We start from the raw sequence: 19,110 nt of genomic DNA on the forward strand, positions 1-19,110 counted from the left end.
CTCTCTATAGTTGCTCTCTTTTCTTGCTAAAAATCCTGTTCTCTCTCTATTTGTTCTTCTAGGTCGGAGTAAACATGACAATCCCTTTAACTAGTGTAAAGCATGGGGTACACAGTCAGGAGAGAGCATTAGTGCTGCCCCAATGGTATTCAAGGGTTGTCTTGTGAAATTATGGGTAAACTGAAGTAATTGATGCTCCTCCATAGACCACAACACACAGATTTTCCTATCACACTATAGGGGTCTACACTACTAAATCCAGGAGATAAACCAAAAGCTTCTCTGACGCATCACATGTAGGACGCTTACTTGTGCTGTGCACAGAGCTCAGAGGACAAAGACAATTAGAGGAACACATAAAAGGATCACAGATTACTGTAGAATTGAGAAAATCAGATTAGATTTCTATACATACATGATTATTCTAGGAAAATCGTACAATTGGAATTTTAATGGATTCTGGAAGTTTTTATTGGTTTTGAGTGGTTGACAGAATAGGAAAATACGGAGAGGACCTTTTATAGCTTTCAGTCAATTGGAAATAGAATTCAAATTACTAAGAAGTTATGGCATCAGTAGCGAATGACACTGCTCAGCGGATGCCTGCCAGGATGAGTGCTGAATCAGCAGGTATCACACCCGTAGATTGGGCACCTGCCGACAATGCCATCACAGTTACCGATGTGCTGATGCTGAGCTGAACCAGAAAACACTTTTAACCATTATTTTGTGATTTTGATGGACCAGCTGATGAGGCCATTATCACACTTTTTTTTTTTTTACTGGGAGACAACTAATTTGCAAACCTTTTTTGCCTCGGAAGCATTCTCCAGCCTGGTTTCTCCACAAGGAGGAAAAGCATCTCCCTGGGCCACGTTCTCACTTTCAGTATTTTATATCAGTGGGTGATAGACACAGAAGTGGTGACGTGTTTCTATTATACTTTTCCTCTGATTGTTCCACTCCTTATTTTGGCTTGCAAATACGAATATAAAATACTGAAGTCTGAAAACCCCTTCACAATTACTATATTCCTCCATGTAAAATAAAAACAGCCTACACTCAATATCTTTTCCCCTCTATTTTGATTGTCAGCTCAGACTTCATAAAGCCAGAGAAGGGCTGAGATCGAGGTAAAACATGAAGGGTGGAGGGTGCACTGAACTTTTTGGCCATGCTAAGGGCGCACCAAGTGCATGCACTTGGTTGGAACAGACATTCTGTGCTGACCTGAGAGGGCCCATGACTGTAGCAATATTTATAATCACAGAGTAGATTTTGGCATCTGGCACTACAGATATTAGCAGATCCACATCTATGCTCATAAATAGGTTGCGTGAGGCTAGCGCCACTCTTATCCACTTGGTATTGCAGGCTGAATGCAGCCGAATTGAAGGGAGTGCAGCTGTAATACTAGATAATGCCACCATTTCTGTGGGATAATAAAGAGCTGAAGATGGATTTTTCTCATCTGATACAACCTCTAACACAATGTGCAGATTTCTTCCTTACTACAACCTGAGTAGTGGCAGTATGGCTATACATGGCCTGTGAATCGGACACCAAGCACTTAATGGGTGAAGTGTTTTAATATCCTAAATTCCCAACAAAAATGAAAGAATTGCCACGGCTGGCTGGTGAAAAGCGGCATTAATGTGGTGCGTGGCAGCGACATCCACTAGTGGACTAAGGAAGCCGACACAATGTTACTCCGACACACTGAACATACTGAATGTGGATGTACCAGCCGCTTTCCATTGAAGCATTAAACACGTAACTGGGGACGGAAGCTTGCGCAACATAAAAACACAAAACGTGCTGAACATGTAGAAATGAACAAACAGATGAACTTTAATGGGCACATGCGTGTACGGCGTGCTGACAAACAAGAACACAGCGCTTGCGGTGACATTGACTTCACATGGTAGTTAGTCCTGTGATCTGGTCAGTGCCGCGTGACGTACGTGAATCGTTAGTGACATGCATGGCGTGGCTCGCTGTATCCAGATGCACAAAGCTATGCTCCATTTCATGGATATTTGGAGTCTCTGCACCATTTTATTAACTTTTCTGGTAAAATAAATATAGCTCAAGAATAAAGTTAAATAGATTTAAATATAATAGTCATATGTTTAGATAAGAAAATACATTTATAAAATCATTGCATTAGTATCAGGAATTCAGAACCGCTGCCTACATCACACTGGGGCGGCCATGTACAACTTCAGGACAATCGTCAATGAGGACTAAGGATACGACGAGGATATGTAAGATAATTCCGAGGCGCAACAGTCAGAAGAGCGCTCCGCTTTGCTAAAGGGTTTTCTAGTGTAAAAAAAAAAAAAAAATGGCCCAAGGTGCAGTTTCTTTAAAATCAAAAAGTGCTTTGATCACCCTCCCCAGGAACAGCGCTGCTCTCCGCCTCTGTTCCGGTGTAGATTACAGCTGACAGCGATGCAGCCAACCGGTTAGTGTGCATTGGCTGCAGCCGTCAATGTGAAATCAGCGCTGCACCCAGGAGGGTGAGGAAAATACAGGTTTGTTTTTTAAAGAAACCCTCCCGGAGACCAGCATTTTCTTAAACCGGAAAACCTCTTTAATGTCACTAAATCTGATGACTCTACAACATGGCCACCTCCATTGTGTGCAGTTATCACATGTACCTTAAAATGAAGGACTAAGATTAGAAATAAAGAAAAAAAAAGGACTTTTTTTGGTCCCAGAAACAGCACCATTCTTATTTGTGTGCATAGCAATGAGCTGCAATACCAGTAATGACCCATAGACAGGAGTGGCGCTATTTCTGGGGGAAAAAAATACAAGACTAATTGTGGATAATGAGTAACATATTGCATTTATGTAATCATTTATAAATTACTCTCTTATAATCAGCAATAATTAACAAACAGTACAGAGACTCATTTTTCTAGGTGGAATAATACAGAGTGAATTGTGAACAGATATAAGAAGCAACTTGCAGTTTTCCTGACAAAAGCCAGGGAAAAAAATATAATATGCTCAGTGAAAAGAAGAAATGGTGAAATACATTTGTTATGCGATGTCGGTGATCAGAAAACAAAGCAAGATAAAAATGTATGGCTGCTTCTCGGATCTGAAGAGTGAAATATTCGGACAATCATGGGGACATCAACTTCCATTTTAAAAAAAAGGAGAGGACAACCCTCGGCGGCTCCAGGTCTACTACGTACAGTAACAGGCTCTCTCCGGTGGGCCTAATGCATTTACTAAATTAGTTGCAGTTTCCGTACACTGCAGAGAATTGGATCCAAATCCACAGAGCAGATTCTGCATTTAGATCTTCAAGGGGTTTCTCTCCCATCCTAAATATGATGGCATATCGCCAAGATGGTGTTCTCCATCACTGATCCTGGGAATGAAGGGGATGCAGGGCTTGCTTAGGCTAGGTTCACATTGCGTTAGGGGCATCCGTTAAACGGATGCGCTAACGCTGATGTCAGTTTTGACATCTTTTGAGCCCTAGCGCTAACGCATGGTAGCAGTTCGTTACCATGCGTTAGTCCATACGGGTCTATGCACAGCGAACATATCCATCCGTTCCCTGTGCGCTAGACCTGACACCCCCCCGAACGCTGTAGACCGCGTTCGAGGGTGTGACATGAAGTAACGCATCATTGCTAATGCATGCTGATTTTGGCATGCGTTAGGATGCGCTACTGTCATTGCGGGCAATGGGTGCGTTAACGCATCCGTTACATAGCATTAGTGCCGCTATGAAATGGATCCCATCAGCGCATTGCCCACAACGCAATGTGAACCCAGCCTTACCCCTGCAAGGAGGCCCAGACCCCTGAGTGTACACGGTACTGCGGACCGGCCCTATAGAATTAGGAGGGAACACAGCACTAATGTAGATGAGCGCTGCCTTATCTTTCAGGATTGGTGGTCCGACCCCCAACAGCGATGGCACATCCAAACATGAAAAAAACCCTTTAAACAAATCTAAATACTTTAAAACAAGATGGTTATAAACGGTGAATGTTATGCACTAAAATTGTCACCATCTTTATTCAACGGTACATGTATCATTTCCTTTATGCTGTAAACCCCTAGTGAAAGGTCAGAGTCGGAAAAAAGGCACCAAGAGTCCCCTGCACTACGGGGCCATACACTCTCCCACCTCAACAAGGCACTATATTAAAAGGCATGAGATCTTAACTACGGAAGAGTATCTTCGTGTTTTTGGTGACTTTATATATAGAATCTGACAAAAAATAAAAATATAACCTATGCTTAATCTATTTCAGCAATACAGTGTGCTCTCATACACTTCATATAGTCATGTGGATGAGGCCTTATTAGGGTGTGTACACGTTGCGTACTTGGCTGCGGATCGGCAGCGGATTTGGCCCTGCGGATTCACAGCAGTTTTCCATGCGGTGTACAGTATCATGTAAACCTATGGAAAACCGAATCTGTTGTTCACATGCTGCGGAAATTTCTGTGCAGATTTGCTGCGGTTTATTTTCCGCAGCATGTCAACTCTTTGTGTTGAATCCGCAGCGTTTTTACACATCTTCCATTATAGGAATCCGCAGGTGTAAAAACACAGGCGAAATCCGCACAAAATCTGCAGAAAATCCACAGGAAATCTGCACTAAATCCGCAGGTAAAATGCAGGTCATGTTACCTGCAGATTCAGCCAAATCCGCGTGGAAAAATCCGAAACATGTGCACATACCCTTAGGAGTCCATGTACACCCTGCAGCTCAGTAATCATAAGCAATGTCTTAATGCTGCCATCTAGTGGACACCAACATTACATTGCTGACTGCAGTACATTCCACATCAGTGGTGAAAAAAATGTCTTAAAGTTAGTAAAAGCTATAGAAAATTACACACTTGAGTCTTTTAGTATTAATACATTAACATTTTATGTGTCTACAAGTATGAATGTAATAAAATCTGTAACAAGGACACTTGGACACTTCTTAATTATCAATTCACTGATGAGAGCTGGTGAATGATTCTGGGAAAATTGCATTTCCACAGGGTAACATCTCTGATAAGAGCATTTGGCTTGTAATAAAGCGAGGGGCATTCAGGCTGGAATAGCTCAGAATCGGGAGCAGTAACAGGAAGACAATGGCTGATACACACGTAATATAGGAGGCAAAAACTGCTGCACTAAATTCTGCTCAAGCATGTCTTGGTTGTGCGATATAGACTCCTGCAGGGGAAAAAAAAAATCCCAGACAAAACTGTACTTCAATCCAAAGGGATTATTGGATATGAATACATCCAAACTCACATACTAGAGACTCTCGCCGCTCCTCCATTCTGCTGAGGGGTTGCAGTGGTCACCTGACAACCCCATCCAGAAAAACAGGATTTTTTGGGTTGCTTACCGTAAAATCTGTTTCTCGGAGCCTTCATTGGGGGACACAGAGACCATGGGTGTATGCTGCTGCCACTAGGAGGCTGACACTATGCACAAAAAAGGTTAGCTCCTCCTCCGCCGTATACACCCCACCGACCGGCAGGAAATTCCTCAGTTAGTGAGAAAGCAGTAGGAGAAGTAACGGAATAGATTTAAAACAGAACGAACAACTCAACTGTAACCAATCGACAAACATAAGAACAGGAGTTTTAGAACATGGGAGGGTGCTGTGTCCCCCAATGAAGGCTCCGAGAAACAGATTTTACAGTAAGCAACCCAAAAAATCCTGTTTTCTCGTTCGCCTTATTGGGGGACACAGACCATGGGACGTCCCAAAGCAGTCCCTGGGGTGGGAAACAAACTTCCATTAGGCCAGTGGACTCACCACCGCGGCCTGCAGAATCCTTCTACCTAGGCTGGCGTCCGCCGAAGCGTAGGTGTGGACCCTGTAGAATTTCACAAAAGTGTGAACCGAAGACCAGGTTGCAGCTTTGCAAAGCTGCAGCGTGGAAGCTCTGTGGCGCACCGCCCAGGAGGCACCCACCGCCCGGGTAGAGTGCGCTCTGATCCCTGAAGGAGCTGCACGATGCTTGACCCGGTATGCCTCCAAAATTGCCGATCTGATCCAGCGAGCAATAGTGGCCTTTGAGGCTGGGTGACCTTTCCTTGCACCGTCTGGAATGATAAACAGAGAGTCTGACTTCCGCAAGGAAGATGTCCTGGCTAGATAGACTCTCAATGCCCTGACCAGGTCCAGCTTGTTCAAGGATCGCTCCCGAGGATGAGCTGGGCTTGGGCAGAAGGATGGCAGAACAATGTCCTCATTGAGGTGAAACGAAGATACCACCTTCGGAAGGAAAGAGGGCGGAGGCCGCAGAACTACCTTGTCCTGATGAAGTACCAAAAAGGGAGAGCGGCAAGAAAGGGCCGCTAATTCTGATACACGTCGGATGGAAGTAATGGCCACCAGAAAGGCCACCTTCCAAGAAAGGAGGGCAAGGGAAACATCCCTGAGAGGTTCAAAAGGAGGACCTTGCAGAACCCCAAGAACGAACTTAAGATCCCAAGGATCCACGGGCGCTCGGTACGGAGGAACCGTGTGAGCCACACCCTGAAGAAAGGTTTTGACCTGGGGCCGGGAGGCCAGCATCTTCTGAAATAAAATGGACAGTGCCGAAACTTGACCCTTCAAGGAACTGAGAGCAAGCCCCGCATCCAGTCCTGTCTGAAGAAACGCCAGAACAGAAGGAAGCGAAAAAACCATGGCCGCGATGTCATTGGCCTCACACCAGGAGAAATAGGCTTTCCAAGTACAGTAATAGATCTTGGAAGAGGAAGGCTTTCTGGCGCGGATCATGGTATGAATCACTCGATCAGAGAATCCTGCCCGTTTCAAAACCTCGGTCTCAACAGCCACGCCGTTAAATTGAGCGACCGAGAATGGGGGTGGTAAATCGGGCCTTGCGACAGCAGATCTGCCCTGTCGGGAAGCTTCCAGGGGGCGTCCGCGAGAAGGTTGACAATGTCCGCTAACCAAGAACTTGTGGGCCAATTCGGGGCGATGAGGACGACTGGAATCCCTTCTGCCTTGATTTTCTTCAACAGCTTGGGAAGAAGAAGCAGGGGAGGGAACAGGTAGGGGAGCTCGAACTGTGACCAAGGAACGTCCAGAGCGTCGGCGCCCACTGCCAGGGGGTCCCGAGACCTGGACACGAATTGTGGTACCTTCCTTTTGAGGCGAGACGCCATGAGGTCTACGTCGGGGGTTCCCCACCGACGGCAGAGCAGATGAAACACCTCCGGATGTAGGGACCATACCCCTGCCGCGAGACCCTCGCGGCTTAGAAAATCGGCGGCCCAGTTGTCCACGCCGGGAATGTGAACCGCGGAAATTGTTGGAACAAAGGTCTCTGCCCATTGAAGAATTCTGGACACTTCCGCCAGGGCTGAGACACTCCGTGTCCCCCCTTGTCGGTTGATATACGCCACCGCTGTGGCATTGTCTGTTTGAATCCTGACAGGCAGGCCCTTGAGGCGCCGTTCCCAGTGGACGAGAGCCAGAAGGATCGCTCGTATCTCTAGGACATTGATCTGCAGAGCTGATTCCTGAGTCGACCATCGACCCTGAACAGTGTGATTGCGGAACACTGCACCCCAGCCGATGAGGCTGGCGTCCGTTGTGCCAATCTGGGAAGAAAGGACCGCCCCGAGAGAATGAGGGGAGACATCAACCACCAGTTGAGAGACCGCTTGATCCGGCATGAAAGACGAACCGGACGATCCAGAGACAGAGCCGACCTGTTCCACCTGGACAAAATGGCCTGCTGGAGGGGCCTGGCGTGAAACTGGGCAAAGGGAACTGCCTCTATTGCTGCCACCATCTTCCCCAGAATCCTCATTGCTGTCCTGAGAGATGAAAACCGTGCGATCTGTAGTGATCGGATGCCCTGCTGCAGGGAAAGAATCTTGTCTTGTGGGAGAAATACCCTTGACCGACGAGTGTCAAAAAGAAGGCCCAGAAACACAAGGCGTTGAGTAGGGATCAGACAGGACTTTTTCCGGTTGACGATCCACCCAAAACTGGACAGGGTGTCTAGAACGATCGCCACACTTAGGCGGGCCTGATGAAAGGAGGGAGCCTTGATCAGAATATCGTTGAGATACAGAAAAAGAACAAGACCTCTGATCCTCAACAAGGCCATCAACGCCGCCATAATCTTCGTGAAGACCCTGGGAGCGGTGGCGAGCCCAAAAGGGAGCGCGACGAACTGATAATGTTTGTGGTGAATCGCAAACCACAGGAACTTCGGATGTCCGGGAAATATGGGCACGTGTAGATAGGCATCTTGGATGTCTATGGAACACATGAATTCCTGCTCCTCCATGGAGGCAATCACCGAGCGAACCGACTCCATCCGGAAGTGGCGGAGGCGAACTCTCTTGTTGAGTAACTTGAGATCCAAGATGAGTCGAACCGCCCAGTCCTTTTTCGGCACCACAAACAGGTTTGAATAAAACCCTGTGAATCGTTCCGATTCGGGAACGAGCACAATCACCCCGGAGCTGAGGAGAGAGGCGATGGCCGAACCGAACCCCGGGATCAAGGCAGGATACCGTGGCGGACGGGATTGGAAGAAGCGATCCCGTGGAAGAGAAACAAACTCTATTTTGTATCCTGTCGATACAACCTCTCTGACCCAAGCGTCCTCTACTGAGGCGAACCAGACGTCGCTGAAGAAAAGAAGTCGACCTCCCAATTGGAAGGGACCCACGGAAGACCGATGATAGTCATGCGGACGTAGACTGTCCAGATCTAGATCTGGGTGGTCTTCCCTGGGAAGAGTGGGACCGCCAGGACGGAGTGGGCCTGAAGGAGACCTTCTTTCTTTCCTGATGTACTTGTGGCCTTTGCTGGTTGGAAGGGTTTTCCGCCGCATTGAAACGGCGGAAAGACCAAAAGGGACGGAACTGACGCCTTGGAGGAGGTCTGCGAGGCTTGGATTGGGGGAGAAGAGAACTCGTACCTCCGGTAGCATCCTTAATAATCTGGTCCAATTGGGACCCAAAGAGACGCACTCCTTGAAAAGGCAGATTAGTCAGAGACTTTTTAGAGGACAAGTCCGCCTGCCAGGCCTTGAGCCAAATTGTACGTCGGATTGCCACGATATTGCTTGACGCCTGAACCGCACAAGATGCGGCATCCAAGGAAGCAGAAAGCAGATAATCCCCCGCATGGGAAATCTGATTGGCGAGATCGGCCAAATGCTCCGGTTGTGCCTTATCCAGAATGCCCTGCCGAAGGTCCTCTGCCCAAGCGGATATAGCCTTTGCTGCCCAAGATGAAGCAAAGACTGGACATACCGCCGCAGATGCCGCCTCGAAGGCAGACTTTGCTAGGGATTCTATGATTCTGTCATTAGAATCTTTTAGAGACGCTACACCCAACAGCGGAAGAACAGTATTATTAGAGAGTCTGGATACGGGAGGGTCCACTGAAGGAGAAGCGGCCCAGTTGTCCTTTAGCTCTTTAGCGAACGGATACAGCACGCCGAGACGCTTTCCTCTTTGAAAGCGTCTAGTCGGATCTTCCCTTTCCTTGGTAAAAATCTTCCCAAACTCGGAATGAAAGGGAAACACCCTGGAAGGTGTTTCCGCCCGTCTGAACGAAACCTCCTGATATGAGGATTTCGCAGGGGCGTCAGTGATGTCGAAGGTATGGTGAATCGCGGCAATGAGGTTCTGCACCGTAACCTTCATGTTCGCATCCTGATCCGAATCCAGCTCTAAGACCCCTTCAGATTCCGAAAGCGCTTCACCTGACTCGGGAGAGGAGGCCCGAGAGGGAGACTGCTGGGGAGTATGGGGTGAGGTAGGGCGAGGAGAGGACTCCGCCTGGAGATCCTGCCTGGGTCTCTTGCAACTGACACTGGCTGGCTCAGATGGGACGTCCTGGGACGTGCTAGGTCCCGCAGAAGCTCCCAAGAGCAACTTATCCAGAACGGCTACTAGGGACTGAGACACCTTGGTGAGGTCTGCCACTCACCCCTGGGGCTATGGATGGCTCCTGAGCGGCGTCGGGCTGGATTGGATTGCTACAGTCCAGGCAGAGGGGAGAGGACTGACCTGAGGGAAGTTTGCGGTTGCACGAAGAACATGCGAAGAACTTGACTAGGGTGCAGGGGAGGGCCGAAGAGTGGGTACGATCAGCCTTAGGGATAGACATTGTGAAAAACCTGAGGTAGTGCCGGAAGGTTGGGGGACAGAGGGCGGAGAAGGGTCAGTCTGCCGTGCAGAGCTACTCACGGTCCGGTGTCCCCAAAAGCGATGCTGCTCGACCTGTCCGGGGATGCAGATCAGGGAGAAGTCCGGCTGGCCGTCCCAAAGAGGCAAAAAGCTGCTTGCAGAAACTGCTCAGGGGCTGGGGAGCCTCTCCAGCTGCGTCCGGCTGGCAGGCTGTGAAGATGGCGCCTGCCTGTAGAAAAGCGCGGGTCCCGGGGAAGGGCGGAGCTCCTCGCAGGGTTAATAATTGCTGCCCTCTAGCCATAATATGCTGGGCAGGAGAGGGAAAGGCGGGGGGAGGGCCTGGGGAGAGCGGGAGTGAAGCCCGCTTAGTAGAAAGGGGCGGGGGGCGTGGCCGCGACGCTGCGGTAGGCCCGAACACAAGCCGGGGCCTAAATTAGTTGCGGCGGCCGCCTGTCAGCAGGGGGTCGGCGCGGAAGACGCGTCGCAACACCGGGCCGCGTCCCTGCCCAGAACTGCCCGACTCCAGCGCTACCCCTGCCGAAATGAAAAAAGGGGGGGAAGCGCAGAACGAGGCCCGTGAAGACCCGGGGCCTGCATGGATGCGGTGACCGTGGGGGGATGCGGGGCGTGCAGGGACCCTAACGTGGTCCCCCTGGCGACCGCTCCAAGAGAAAACGCCGGGGGAAGACTGACATACTCACCCAGGCAGAGGGCCTTACAATAAAGGTACCTGAAAATCCCACGCTGTCTGTCTCTATGAAATCCGCGCCTCATCCAACCTTCAGGCTCTGGTAGGCGAGAGGGTGGGAGGCGGGGGGCAAGGACCGTCCGTGCGGCTGGCACCTACTTGTGCGAGGCTCCTGGTCCTGCTGCGGAGACCTATGAGGATACGGGGTGGCAGTACACGCCGTACTCATAGTCTCTTTGTGGGAGTACGGATGTGACTGTTCACTCCGTATCCCTCCGGAACCTGCAAAGAAACGACGCACACTGAGGTAAATATGGGTCTAATAAAAGACCCGTGTCCACCTCCTACTGACACTAAGCTAAACTGAGGAATTTCCTGCCGGTCGGTGGGGTGTATACGGCGGAGGAGGAGCTAACCTTTTTTGTGCATAGTGTCAGCCTCCTAGTGGCAGCAGCATACACCCATGGTCTCTGTGTCCCCCAATAAGGTGAACGAGAAAAGAAGCCAGTGGGACGCCGGCAGCAGAACAGAGAAGAGGCGGGGGTCCGTTAGGTGAATATTAATACAATGTTCATTAGTATCAGACGACCCTTTTAATACGAATTCAAGAAAAATACATATGAAATACACATGTCACCTAGTACCTGCGATTAGTCAAGGCAAATAAAACTATATTAAATGTTACTGACAGTACATCCCAGTGAGTTTGGGTCAAAAAGTACCAGCGTTACTTGATTTTTTTGTGGGGTAGACCAAAGAGGGTTTACAGTCCAGACCACTGCCTGTCATTGGCTGTTCTTCGGCTAATCAAATTTTTGTAGCTTTGGTAGTTTTGGGAGCGGTAACTAACCCGTGGTGAATCTTGGTCGGATGGCAATCCGTTTTGGGAAATCTGTTCTCCTTCTTTAGTTCCATCCCTAAATATAAAAAAGTAAGTGGTCAGATGAAAAAATATTTTTTACATGATCGGGGGGAGGAAGCGGACAAGACTTGCCATTGTTGTGGTGAATCCCCTTCTTCTGAAACCTTAGGACTCATCTCCGGAGTGGGCGGCTGCCTCTTCCTCTCCTCTTCTTCCTGCAGACGACGGACTTCCAATAACTCCAACTAAAAGAGAATTCAGGGAAAATTACAGCCAAGTAACAGTGAGGTCATCAGCGGGGCTTAACACCAGATTTTTAGAAACCAAGTATATTAAGCCATGTTTATGCCGCATTGCACAAATTCATGACAAAAAGGTCAATGCAGAACTAAGAGAAAAACCATGCAGGGTTGGCACGTTCTCTACCATTATTATGGTAACGCTGCCTTGTGTTGAGCCCTATAATCTCACATGGCGGTCAGAATGAGATTATCGATGAAAATCATTTGTAATGAAATTAAAGAACTATTTTCTAGTTGTATATTAACCACCAGCCCATCAGAAATAGACAGACTAGTAATATACTAGAAGAACTGGCAGGGGTGCAACCTTGTAAAACCACATAATCCACGAGCAAACAAGAGGTGACTACCGTGGTAAGTCTTTCCAAGGCTGAAAATCTTTCATCCCAAGTAGCTGCAGACTTTTCGAATGCTTCATGACGTTTGATGAGTTTTTCCACTTCGTCGACGCTCTGGCCTATTTCACGACTTGACAGATATGGCTCCTGTCCCAATAACCAGGCCTCTGCAACGCTGGCATCTCGGGAAAACTGGTGCACCTCCAAAACTGGGAGATACAGACATGATAAAAGTTCAAATGCACAAAATTAAAGGGATTTCTACAAAATAAGAAACTGACCCAGGGCAGCGAAATTTCCAGAATTACGGCCAAAGGCATTAGACATCAACTTACTCAGTCTTAGCCATTCCCACCGGTCCTCCCACTTGTCAATCATTTCTTTCCTCTTCTCAGTCAGCTGCAGTAACTTTTCTTTTATCTGTTGTGAAAAACACGTCCGTGTTATATCAGCATGTAACGTATCCAGATTAAAGGACAAAATCTAATCCTCTGTTCTCTTTACTAACCAAGGGCCATCAATCACTCACAGCCCTATTGGCCATTCTGATTCAGCTCCCCCAATTTTTTTTTTTCGATAATTTTTAGTCTATATTGACCAGGGATACAAAACAGCATTGAAGTCTAAATACCATGGTGTTAGCAGATTTAAGTCTCTGAAGTCATATTACACTGGGAAGTGCTTAGCACAGAGGAAACAGCAGCAGAGACCTTGCTCTCTCAGGAGAGTCCGTCTTTGCTGCAGCCAAGTCCATGCAGATCTGCAATGCAGCTGAGCTATAAATTATCCTGGCGCCTCACCTCTTCTGATGCATAGTGTTTTCTTGCCAGGAGAGACTTGCCCAGCTCAATGCATGTAGTAAAGCTGTCGTTTCGGGCATCAATCTCGGCTTTAATACCTTGGTGATTATTCATTAGTAATTCTACTGAAGACACATCCCTGCAATGAGAGCAGACAATGAAATTAATCATGATTCAGAACAGTGGAGGCTGTAACTTTTTTTTTTTTCTTATAGACATAGGCTACGGCAGGAATGTAGCTTTTAGCACTCAGGGTACAGTACCTTGGCTTCTCTTGGGCTTCAATCTGGCGAATGACATCTTCCATCCAAAGCATAAGGTCACGGACCAAGCTGAAGAACCGGAATTTATCACCCGTGTCCACCAATCTGAGCCGCCGTCCTTCACATGCATCCAACAACGCCTTCCAGGCCTCCAGAACCTCACTCTCCCGCTTCTGGATGTCATCAGCTTTATCTCCTGCATAAGCAGCCTGCAGTCGTGTCGCATCTTCTTGCAGCTGCCTCACCTAAAAGTCAATAGCACAACCTTAGCACAGCTCTGGATGTATCTGTAGGGGACTCAATCTGTCTATGCATTCCATTTTAATGGCAGACATGAAATACTACACCCACCCTCCATGTGTGTAACACTACAACCACTTCAGGAGGAATGAATGGCTGGTCATAGTTTTGGAAGCCGAACTCCTCATGATAAGCTAACTACACCCTTAAAGGGTTATAGCTTGAAAAGAAAATCACTCAAGCGACTGAAAACTTTCAGAAAACTTTTGACAAGTTACAAAGACATGTCAGACGTTCAAGATCAGTAGGAGCCGGCTTCTGAGACCATGCAGATCAAAAATATGAAGCACTCAGCTGATCACTGCTCTGCTTGACGCAAGACTGGTTCACAGACAATCTATGAAACCCATCTTTAGCCTGGGAGGAGAGCAGCTTCAAGCTGAGAGCTCTAACACCTGTGTGTGGGGGGGGGATTTAGGCTCTCTCAGCTGTCTCAGGACCCCAACCTAAACCAACCAAAACTTCTGACAAGTGTATGGCAGGTCAGAAGTACAAAGAAACTTGTGAACCAGGTTTCCTTAAAAAAACCCTACCCTGTAAACAAGGCCTAGCATGATTTTATAGGCTTTTTGGAGTATGTTTGAAATATAAGCCATATTCCAAAAATAAGTCCTAGTTACCATCTGGGTCAGCGTTGTCACTAAAGGTACTTTAACTGTGGGAGTCTGGAGGAACTAGGCTGGTAGGCATCGCAAGTGTAGTGTATATATACGGTGTGTATAAAGTATATACATATTTGTATTGATGTGCAGTGTGTGTATATACACATATGTGCAGTGTATATGATGACAATTATATTTGAATAAAATATTGATTTTTTGTTCAAGAATAAATGTAGTTTGTGGTTCATGGAAATTAAATAAGACATCTCTGGAAAATAAGCCCTAACACATAGAAGGCCCGGTCTTATTTTTGAGAAAACACGGTAATGTATTAGATGAGAACACTGCAACTCTCTTGAGTTCCCACAATGCACTGCTCTGTAATATAACAAAAGCTAAGATTTCTTTATATTAATAATTAAATCCTTTAGACTACTGCAACCGGTCATTTATAAGGTGCCACTGAGCAATCCGACATCAACATAAATCCTGCAATGCTTAGAGATGGACAGTGCTGCCGGAAACCATACCTGTGTGCCCAAGGCCTGGATGTCATGTTCGAAGGTTGTGTGCATCCTCTGTAGTGTTTCTACGGTGTTCTGATCCCTTCCCAGCTCCTCCGGGAGCTTCTTATGCTTGTCTTGTATTCGACCAAAGATCTCTTTAGCATCGTGATAGAATTTATGCAGTTCATATGAGGCAGCCAGTATCTGTGTCCTGGTGTCGATGAGTTCCAGCAGGTCTGCCCAGGCCTCATTGAGACCATCCTTCCATTCTGCTACAGTAGCAGCGTCGGAATGTCCCGAATTAATAAGATCATCCGCCATGTGATTGACAGTATCCACTCTCTCCTGCCCGATGTGGCCAGTGTCACGCGCAAACTCCCTGAACCTTTCCTGTAACATCTGCAAGAAAAGAAAACCAGTTCTTTTAGGTTCTAACAAGAAAGAGGAAATTTCCCCAAGGTGGCAAATGACTGATGATAGTGTAATAAATTCCTCAATTTTCTCGATATTGACAACTTATTCTTAAGCCCCCACATCAAATAGATAGTTGTTGACTCAACATTGGCCTACTATATAGCTTGGCCAAACGCACGCTTGTCCGACTCCACCTCCATATTCAGGAGCACTCGCCCAAGCGCTCTGTGTGCTCTATGAAAGCTGCTGACAGACTCTCTGGGGGCAGCTCGTCTCTAGAGAAAAACAAAAATTAAAAAAAGTCCAGTCCGAAATTAGACATGCCAGAGTCTTTTCTCCTTGATAATCTTCTGCCAGGCGACAGTCAGGAGGCCCCCAACCACATTAGATGGTTGGTATTTCCTACCGGGACCAGCCCTCTTTCATCTAGTGTCTATAACAGTCTTTAGGAAAGGTCATGAATAGCAGATGGGTGGAGGTCCGACAAACACAGATCAGCTGTTATCTGCTCCATCCGTAGCGGTTTATATCCAGTGTATGAAGCCGAGCACCAGAGCTCCGTACCCTGTACACTGTGTAGTGGAAACGCCGATCCTATTCACGTCAATGAAGACAAGCTGCAATACCAGAGACAAACCACAGACTGGTGCGGAACTATTTGGGAAGTAACATTTTTCACACCTTTGAGAGCTCCTATAATCCACAACAATGAATGAAACTTCTACCATAACGAAATACAGTATTTTATCATAAAAAGGATTATAAAAACAAATACTTACTGTGACATGCTCGTAGTCCTGACCCAGCTCATGGGAGCCGGCCACGACTTCTCTCTCTGCGATCCACTGCTCCAGATCATCCACTTCCCGGTTGAGCTGGAACAGCCTGTGCCGTTCATCCAGTTTTCCTCTCCTCTCTTCAGACAAATCTTTCAGACCTGCGTAAAGTTTATCCACTTGCGACTGACGCATGCTGATGCGCTCACTGTATAGACGATATAACAGGTGGGCATAATGTTATGTAGTGTTATGTAAGCCACAGTGAAAGAAACATATACTAGACAATAGGATAAGTGATAAATAATCAGACACCAAGTGTATAAACAATCCTTCACAAGATGTATACAAAAATGGCCACTAACCTCTCCGGATGCCCATCTGCCACCAAAGCCCTGCTCGTCTTGGACAGTTGGTGCACAGTCTCTGCATAATCCTCCACTGCCTGCTCCAGGATTTGGTGCTTCTTCAGCATCGACACCGCACTCTGCTCATCCTGCAAGTAAATGTCCGGGGTCAGCAGGAACCCGATATGTGGAATGGGGGTGGTCTGTCTGCGATGCTCTGCAGGATCGCTCGTAATCATAATGGAGCACTGTCCATGACACTTTCCCGGTGTGTACCAGCTCCAAGCATATTTATTCTTTGTATATATAGAAGAGTACAGCCCGTATATATATTAAAAGGAAAACATCACCTAGATTTTTTTTTACACTAATTAAAACTAAATACTGATAAATATTTCATTGTGATTTTCTGACTGTAGATTTGTATTCTACTTTCTCTATAGGATTATAATGCGGCCATCGTGCCCGAGCTGCAGTTATTTACAGGATTCAGAGACTTGCTTACATCAGATGCATGGACCATAAGAAAGTCTAGAGATGTTCAGCGACGTCTATGGGAAAGTAGAGCAGATAGGGATTATGGGCATGCTCTGTGACCTGTGCAGAGGTAATAGTGCAGGGAGGGGAAAGAGGTGAGCTGTGACCATCACCTGCTGTGAATGGTGGGTCCTGTGCCATCTACACATGGGTGTTATCTGGTCATTTTATTTTTGGCTGTTATGATAATGAGATGACTACATAAAAGTGATGATGACCTCTACAGAAATGGAAGTGTCAGACTATGATCAGACTCAGGGGCCAGAGTAAAAACTGCAAGACTTCAGGTTCTTCACTTCCTTGGACTATTAAGGATGTCACAATCTCAGTTATGGATTTTTTTATTATTATTTAACAGGGGGTTTTGGGGGAGGGGCAGACATTTTTTATATATTTTTAAACATTTATTTTTTAGAGCACTTTAACCTGCGACCATTTGATCGCTTCTCCTATATAGTGGAATACTATTGTATGTGCAATATCACAGTTGCAGGGCAGAGTCACCATGAAGTTCTCCTATGAAGCCCAGCCACAGCCTGGGCTTCAAAAGGATGACTAAAATAGAAATTGTGGGAGACTTCAGCAGCCCCCCAGCTGTCAAACCATTGATGTCATTTAGATGGTTAAGCAACAGCAATAAGAGCAAGATGCCGGTTGTGTCCGCTCATTGGCCGGCTCCATACACCAGCACCAAATTACGTCCAAAGACAAGAAGAGGTTGATTGAAACCCAATGTCACTTTCTGATTATAAACAGGTAATATAAATGTATTTGATCAACTCTGTAGTCGTCGACACAATGTTTATTATCGCCTTTGTTATAATTCTGTGTATGCCCAGAACAGCGATATTTCACAATTTTAAAGGTAAGGTTATGTCCTTATGTGCAATTATGTATGGATAGCATTTCATAAAAGGTTTATAATGGCAAAATAGCAAGTTAACCCTTTTAGGGGCTGAATGCTAGGACCCCCAGTGATCCTATGAATGGGGATTTGGAAACTTGACATCTGGGCTCTGCAGAGCATTGCCTAGAATGAAGCAGAAGGGTGCTACCTTGACCTCCACTCCATTCCTCCTCTACGAGAGAGCTGAGAATGAGAAGTATAGCGCTCCACTATGCTTAGCACTTTGGTACAGAATGAATGGAGCTGAGGTTGAACATTCATATCTCCACTTTATTCAAGACAGGGTGACAGGTTTCAAAAGCCCTGTTCTTGGGATTGCTGGGGGGTGGGGGGGGGGGTCAAAAGATAAAGGAGATAACTTGCTATTTTAGAAATGACCCAGTAAGAAGAAAAACAAATTCTCAGTAATGGCTGATTACTTTTTTGCACTGCTATCACCCTATACAAATGATATTCGTAGGCACCTTGGCTTTCTCTTCAGACATCATATACAGCTCTTGCTCGCTCATCCAGGCCTCCGCCTCAGCAGCATCGAAGTAGTATTGCTGAGCCCTGTGAGCCTCTTCCAGCCGCCTGTGTCTCTTCTCCGTTTCATCACTAAGTTGGTTCCATAAAGCCTGAAGATCTGCGAGTCGTTGGTTGATTGGCCCTGCGTTAAGGTTAGCATCTTCCAAAATCTTTTCGCTTCTTTCGAAGATATCTTCATATCGATGCTGGTGACCTTGGATCTCTTTCTGGAGAGTCTGTTCAAAACATACGATACCAACATAGTAAACCCAGTAACAAAACACCAAATACTCTCACTACAAGTAATGATACGGGCTGGTAGCATGACCTAAAACGCTCCACGAACAAGAAAACCACTGGTGATGACAGTTCCCTTATGAAGAGAGCACGGCTCCAGATATGACAGGTGAATGCTTTTAAAGGGCGAGCTGCTCGGAATAGATTGTATGTATTATATTATATAATACTGCAACATTTTATTTAAAAAAAAACAATGACAAAATTAATGGAATGGTATTAAAATTGCTGAGAGTGGGCAATTGTATAAATTTAATGTTCAGGGCAGAAATCGGATGGATATTCATTATGGATTCAATAACCCCACAAGACATAAATAGTGAAACAGAGCAACTCGCTTTTCATAAAGTGTTACGCACACTGTGTAACCAAATATAACAGGCAATATTTCCGCCATGCAATATTAATATTATTCTTAAAATACCGTAAGTTGGAGTGATCATTTCACCATGCTCCTTGCGGTCACAGGTGCTTTTAAGGATCTATTTTTTACGTAAATTCA

The 19,110-nt window shown here is 46.5% G+C and overlaps 1 protein-coding gene across 2 annotated transcripts in view; it reads right to left on the minus strand.

Annotated features, from left to right (window-relative positions):
• SPTBN1 (spectrin beta, non-erythrocytic 1) overlaps positions 1–19,110 on the minus strand; it is a 247,019-nt gene that overhangs the window by 12,799 nt on the left and 215,110 nt on the right. For both annotated transcript variants that reach the window (XM_073553919.1, XM_073553920.1), the window contains 10 exons: positions 18,269–18,547; positions 16,379–16,509; positions 16,017–16,221; positions 14,848–15,222; positions 13,416–13,660; positions 13,153–13,291; positions 12,688–12,772; positions 12,365–12,561; positions 11,845–11,957; positions 11,701–11,767 (listed from right to left, as the gene is read on the minus strand). In XM_073553919.1, the coding sequence (XP_073410020.1) occupies positions 11,701–11,767; positions 11,845–11,957; positions 12,365–12,561; positions 12,688–12,772; positions 13,153–13,291; positions 13,416–13,660; positions 14,848–15,222; positions 16,017–16,221; positions 16,379–16,509; positions 18,269–18,547 (1,836 nt within the window). The remainder of the gene's footprint in view (positions 1–11,700; positions 11,768–11,844; positions 11,958–12,364; positions 12,562–12,687; positions 12,773–13,152; positions 13,292–13,415; positions 13,661–14,847; positions 15,223–16,016; positions 16,222–16,378; positions 16,510–18,268; positions 18,548–19,110) is intronic.

Source organism: Dendrobates tinctorius, unplaced genomic scaffold (genome assembly GCF_039654945.1).
Source record: "Dendrobates tinctorius isolate UK_male_01 unplaced genomic scaffold, ASM3965494v1 ptg000203l, whole genome shotgun sequence".
In the NCBI taxonomy this organism is placed as follows: Eukaryota; Metazoa; Chordata; class Amphibia; order Anura; family Dendrobatidae; genus Dendrobates; species Dendrobates tinctorius.